Below are 6,350 nucleotides of genomic sequence, written 5' to 3'. Positions count from 1 at the left end.
TAGCGCTCTACCACTTGAGCCACAGTGCCACTTCCAGCTTTTTTCTTTTTGCTTATGTGGTGCTGAGGAATCGAACCCAGGGCCTCATGAATGCAAGGCAAGCACTCTACCACTGAGCCACCTTTCCGGCCCCTTGATGTTGGTTTTTGTTTGTATTGTTTCTTGAGACAGGGTCTTTATAGCCATAGGGGTCTTTAACCCACTCTATAGCTCAGGGTGACTTTGAACACTTGTTCCTCCTGCCTCAGCCTCCCAAGTGCTGAGTTTATGTGGGAAGTAGCAGAGGGAACTCAGCTTACATGCAGAAGGAAATAGTATAAACATAGAAACATCACACAAAGGTGATTCCTGTTTGAACACTGTTTGTAGAGAATAGGAATTGCCTAGAGATTGTGAGGCAGCTCAAGCCAAATACAGGAGTCAGTGACTGCCCAGGAAGGGTCCCTGGCTCCTGACCTAAGAGACTGCCAGGAAGGGTCCCTGGCTCCTGACCTAAGAGACTGCCAGGGAGAGGTCCCTGGCTTCTGACCTGAGAGGTTAAGAAATGCTGACTCTGAATTGACTGGATAAACTGCAGGATCCCTTGGGCAAAAAATGCTCAGAAATAGTGCCCAGGTCTTGAGTTCAAGTTCCAGGATGTGCATAAACAAATGCAGAATGCCCAGGAGTAGACATACAGAGAAGTTTCCCTCAGGAATACACGTGTGGTTGTTCTAGAGGTGTGTTCCATTGAGGGTATTGTTCCCAGGTGAGGCTGACTTTATTGCTTCCATGCTTTCTAGGCAGTGAGACCCTGGCTTCACAGCAAGAACTCACCACGGATCACTCGGACTCTATGGTGAGGGCATGAGTGTGAATGCATGGGGCCCTGTGACCCAGGGATCTGTAGAGCTAAGATCTCTACCTGTGCTCAGCAAACCCCAGAAGCTTTGCTTTTCCATGAACAAGGGAATGTGTACTTAACAGCATATTTTAGATGAAGGGTAGCTGTGAACTTAATGTAAGTAGGTCTTACCTGAAAGTGCACTTCTTTACAACACGTACAGGGAGGGGGCAGGGATGTGGCCCAGGGGGAAAGGACTTACTGTGCATGCATGATGTCCTGGGTTCATTTCCCAGCACTGTTGTCAGAAACATGATAGGGCAAACTTGTACGGAGAGCTTCCTATTTTCTCCATTCTTCACTTTTTAAATTTCTCCCCTACTCCTGCTGAGAACGGTATGATGCATTTCTCCAGCCTGTTACATTTGAACTCACAGCTTTCTGTTGTTTGCTTTTTTAAAGAAGGAAGGTAATGCATATAGGCTTACTGTCTTTGAAATTTGTCTGACCTCTTCCCCTGAGAGATCACTTGTCATCTTCAACTCAGAATGGATCCTTCCTCAGCTCTTATAAGCAGTTAGTTATAGTTCATGGACTTAGTATCTCAAGACCCGTGGGAAGAAACCAATTCTTGAGTCTGGTTACTTCAGATGGTTCAGATAAATACTGGAGTAGTGCAGAGGACATAGAGGATGTCTTTGCTCTACGTTAGATGTAGAAGTAGAAGTCTGTAGTACTTAGCAATTATTCCTAAAAAGGACCTTCAAGGGGCCTCAATGAAGAGTCCACAGTAAGTGATGAATGAGTGGAAGGACATTAGCCATCGCCTAATCCAGCTCTCCTTTTATTTGAAGATTTATCACATTTGCTTTCCTCTTAGTTGCTATTAGAAACGCTGCAAGATGAGCTGAAGCTTTTTAATGAAACTGCCAGGAAGCAGATGGAGGAGTTACAGGTGAGGGGCCAATGGTATCTTAAGGCAGTACTATTGTGTTCTACCACTTTGGAAGACTGATGGAGAAGTACTTCCCTCTCTTATCCCTGTATTTGTTTTTGAGACAGGGTCTTGCTAAGTAGCCCAGGCTAGCCTCAAACTTAGTATTTTCCTGCCTCAGCCTCTTAATCCCTCTTGGGATTACAAATGTGTGCCATTATGATTGGCTTTTTGATTTTTGTTTTTTGTTTTTTCTGGTCCTGGGGCTTGAACTCTGTGCTTGGGCAATACTCATAGCTTTTGTGCTCTAAGCTAGTGCTCTAGCACTGGAGCCACAGCTCTACCTCTAGCTGTTTGCGGTTTAATTGGAGAGAAGAATCTCACAGACTTTTCTTTCTTTTTTTTTTTTTTTTTTTTTTGGGGTCCGGTCGTGGGGCCTGAACTCTGGGCCTGAGCACTGTCCCTCAGCTCTTCAGCTCAAGCCTAGTGCTCTACCACTTGAGCCACAGCGCCACTTCCGGCTTTTTTCTTTTTGCTTATGTGGTGCTGAGGAGTCGAACTCAGGGCCTTAGGCATGCAAGGCAAGCACTCTACCTACCACTGAGCCACCTTCCCAGCCCCGAGTCTCACAGACTTTTCTGCCTAGACTGACTTCGAATTGGGATCATCAGATCTCAGCCTCCTGAGTAGCTAGAATTACAGGAATGAGCCACTAGTGCCCAGCTACTTGGCTTTTTTTTTTTTCCCCTTTGGTACCAGTCCTGGGGCTTGAAATCAGAGCCTGAGCACTGTTCCTAAGCTTTTTTTATTCAAAGCTAGTGCTGTACCACTTGAGCCATAGATCTTCTTCCATCTTTTTTCTGGTTAGTTGGATATCAGAGTCTCACAGATTTTTCTGGCCAGGCTTGCTTCAAACTGCAATCCTCAGATCTCAGACTCCTGAGTAGTCAAGATTACAGGCCTGCCGGGTGCCGATGACTCACACCTCTCACACCTGTAATCCTAGCTACTAAGGAGGCTGAGATCTGAGGATCATGGTTCAAAGCTAGCCCAGGCAGGAAAGACCATGAGACTCTTATCTCCAATAAGCCACTAGAAAACTGGAAGTGGAGCTGTGGCTCAAATGGTGGAGTGCTCACCTTGAGCTGAAGAGCTGAGGGACAGCCCCCAGTCCCAGAGTTCAAGCCCCATAACTGACAAAAAAGATTATAGGCCTGAGCCACCAGATGCCCAGCACTTGTCTATTTTTAATAAACTCTTTTGAATTAATTTTAGATTTACAGAAAAGTTGTAAAAATAATACAAAAAATTGAATTTTTTAATAGAAACATTTTATAGTTGTCATATACCCCAACATTGGTGTATGTATTGTTAACTGAATTCCAAGCCTATTTTTTATTTAACCAGATTTTTCCCAATAATTTTTTTTTTCTTTTTCTGTTCCTGAACACAGAAGAGCTTGCATCTGGGTCTGGGGCTGTAGCTCAGAAATGTGCACATGTCTAGGGAATGTGTCAGTGGACACTGACAGAATGAGATTGTGCAAAAGCCCTGCCGTGGGAGCTTGTCATCTCAAGGACGAGGCCTGCACTGCAAACGTCAGCATGCTTTTTCCTTTTTCTTTTTTCTTTCTTTCTGTTTTTTTTTGGTCAGTTATGGGGCTTGAACTCTGGGCCTGGGTGCTGCAGCTCAGCTCTTCAGCTCATGGCAAATGCTTAGCTCAAGGCTAGCTCTCTACCACTTGAGCCACAGAAATAAGAGTCTTAGGGACTTTCCTGCCTGGGCTGGCTTTGAACTGCGATCCTCAGCTCTCAGCTTCCTGAGTAGCTAGGATTACAGGCGTGAGCAACTGTTGCCCAGCCAGGATTTTTAATTCTGGCTGCTTCCACTTGTTGGATGAGACGTAGAGGATATCAAAAGATAGAAAATACAGTGTCTGTTGGTTTTCTACTGGTCTTCTTCAAGGGAATAGAAGCCTGGGGTTCCAGTGTGGGCATTGTCTCGTGACTCAAGAGTTTTGGACTGGGATGGAAATGGTGCTGTGGCTCAAGTGGTAGAGCACTAGCCTTGAGCTGAAGAACTGAAGGACAGCGCCCAGGCCCAGAGTTCAAGCCCTATGACCAACAAAAAAAAAAAAAAGAGTTTGGGCTGGGAATGTAGCTTGCCTACCATGGGTGAAGCCCTGGGTTCAATTCCTTAGTACCACATAAAAAGCTGGAAGTAGCACTGTGGCTCAAGTAGTAGAGTGCTAGCCTTGAGCTTCTTTTGCTCAGTGACAGCGCACAGGCCCCAAGTTAAAGCCCCAGGACTGGCCACCCCTCACACCCCCTCTCCCCACCACAAAAAAAAAAAAAAGTAAAAGTTTTGTGTGATTTTTTTTTTTCTTTTATAATGCTTTGCTTTGCAGGCCTTAAAGGTAAAGTTGAAGATGAAAGAAGAAGAAAGGATCCGATTCCTGGAACAGCAAACTCTGTGTAATGATCAAGCCAGTGACGTTTCAGTAGCCTTGGAGGAAATGGAGCAGCTATTAGAAATGTAATAAAAGGCACTGGCCAGGTGGCTCCCACTTGGGGTAAACTCAGAGGAAGCCATGTAGGATATCTTCTTGGCCATAATCTTGAACTCTCCATCCCCAGTTGACAACTGTTTCTACAGTAGGATTCAGGGCAGTTTATACTGAATGGGAGTTCCTCTTCTAAGCCATTTTCCCTAGCTTCAGATTGGTCAGTTCTGAGCTTCACTTGTAGATAATGGAGGCCTACACAAGGGTCCTGGAGGCTTGACTCCACCTCCTAGGCCATAAAACAGCCCACCATTAGAATCAGGAGACTTAATCAGCTACCGTCGAAGAATCTAGGAAGTCACAGGCAGATTTGCAGAAAGCAACCCTTAATTACAGTGGAGCAGAGGTGCACACAGGAGACATCATTGAGTCATGGACAGAATAGTACTTCATTGCCAATTTATGAAACTGGACTTGCAAATAATACATCTTGGAGCTTTTCATCCAAATGACATCTGTCTGTCTGTTTTTAAGTATTACTTTTGAAATAAATATTTTAAATATTCTGACTGTAACACTGAGGAATGAAAATAGACTTCTAAAGCTGGTGCTAGTGGCTCTTACCTATAATCCTACCTTACTCAGGAGGCTGAGATCTGGAGGAACACCGTTAGAAGCCAGCTCAGGCAGAAAAGTCTGTATGAGTACATCTCCGGTTAGCTAACAAAATGTCAGGCTGGAGGCATGGCTCAGGCCTTGTTATGAGCAAGACACCTGAGCCAGAGCACAAGGCCTTGAGTTAGCCCTACACTGGTACAAAAAAAAGATACAGGGCTGGGAAGGTAGCTCAGTGGTAGAGTGCTTGCCTTGCATGCATGAGGCCCTGGGTTCCATTCCTCAGTACCATATAAGCAGAAAAGGCTGGAAGTGGTGCTGTGGCTCAAGTGGTAGAGTGCTTGCCTTGAACTGAAGGCTGAAGAGCTGAGTGACAGTGTCCAGGCCCAGAGTTCAGGCCCCACGACTGACAAAAAAAAAAAAAAAGGAGAAATAACCTTTTAACCTAAATATCTCATCTGAACATTATATTAAACTCAGGATATTCTCACTGATCTAGAATATTTTTCCTCCACTCTTCAGTACCTGTCAGTATCACCCCACCCACATCCCTCTACCCCATTTGTAGCAGTGAATGCTAGGTTCCATCCACCACATCTCCCTGTGTGCTCTTTGCCTGGCACACCCAGAACTGGGCCTAATGCCATACATCCCATAGTCCACCTCCTGAAGTCTATACAGCACCTTCCCCTTAGGTTTACCCAAGACAGCCATATTTTCTTCTGTAGTGCTTGTAGGTGGGCCTTTGTTTCAGTCATTTCCCTAGTTGCTCTTCCCGCTTTCTTCACCACACCTTCCCTTTCTACCATCGGTATCTTCAAGGTTTTCCAGAGACCCCACTGTAGCTTAAAGCAATAATAATTGTTTACCCTTGGAGAGTTATATCGGGAATATTTTGTACATAGAGAAGGGCTAATTTTGTTCCTTGTGCACATTTTTAGGATTGTCTCATTTAAAAGATGGTTGGTTGGGGCTGGGAAGGTGGCTCAGTGGTAGAGCGCTTGCCTTGCATGCCTGAGGCCCTGGGTTCGATTCTTCAGCACCACATAAGAAAAAAGCTGGAAGTGGCACTGTGGCTCAAGTGGTAGAGCACTAGCCTTGAGCTGAAGAGCTGAGGGACAGCGCCCAGGCCCAGAGTTCAGGCCCCACAACCGGACCTAAAAAAAAAAAAAAAAAAAGATTGTTGGTTTTCTTTGTTGTTGGTGTTTCATTTTGTTAGGTGCGGGGCTTGAACTCAGGGCCTGGGCACTGTTCCTGAGCTTTTTCGCTCAAAGCTAGTAAGTACTCTACCACTTCGAGCCACAGCTCCTCTTCCAGTTTTCTGGTGGTTAACTGGAGATAAGAGTCTCACAAACTTTCCTGCCTAGGCTGGCTTCGAACCATTCACCTCAGACCTCAGCCTCTGAATAGCTAGGATTACAGGTGTGAGCCACTGGCACCTGGCTTAAAAGATTGTTTTCTCAAGTAAATTTGTA

General features: G+C 45.3%; 1 protein-coding gene across 1 annotated transcript in view; it reads left to right on the top strand.

The window, feature by feature from the left end:
- Window positions 1-4,835, top strand: part of Knstrn (kinetochore-localized astrin/SPAG5 binding protein) — a 12,174-nt gene extending 7,339 nt beyond the window's left edge. The window contains exons 6-8 of the mRNA XM_013010005.1: window positions 783-838; window positions 1,704-1,778; window positions 4,165-4,835. Of these exons, the coding sequence (XP_012865459.1) occupies window positions 783-838; window positions 1,704-1,778; window positions 4,165-4,296 (263 nt within the window). The 3' untranslated portion in view covers window positions 4,297-4,835. The remainder of the gene's footprint in view (window positions 1-782; window positions 839-1,703; window positions 1,779-4,164) is intronic.
- The last annotated feature ends 1,515 nt before the right edge of the window (window positions 4,836-6,350 follow it).

Source organism: Dipodomys ordii, unplaced genomic scaffold, assembly GCF_000151885.1.
Source record: "Dipodomys ordii isolate 6190 unplaced genomic scaffold, Dord_2.0 Scaffold11, whole genome shotgun sequence".
NCBI classification, from domain to species: Eukaryota; Metazoa; Chordata; class Mammalia; order Rodentia; family Heteromyidae; genus Dipodomys; species Dipodomys ordii.
The sequence above is the reverse complement of the archived record's forward strand: the minus strand, read 5'-3'. Positions and strand labels throughout refer to the sequence as shown.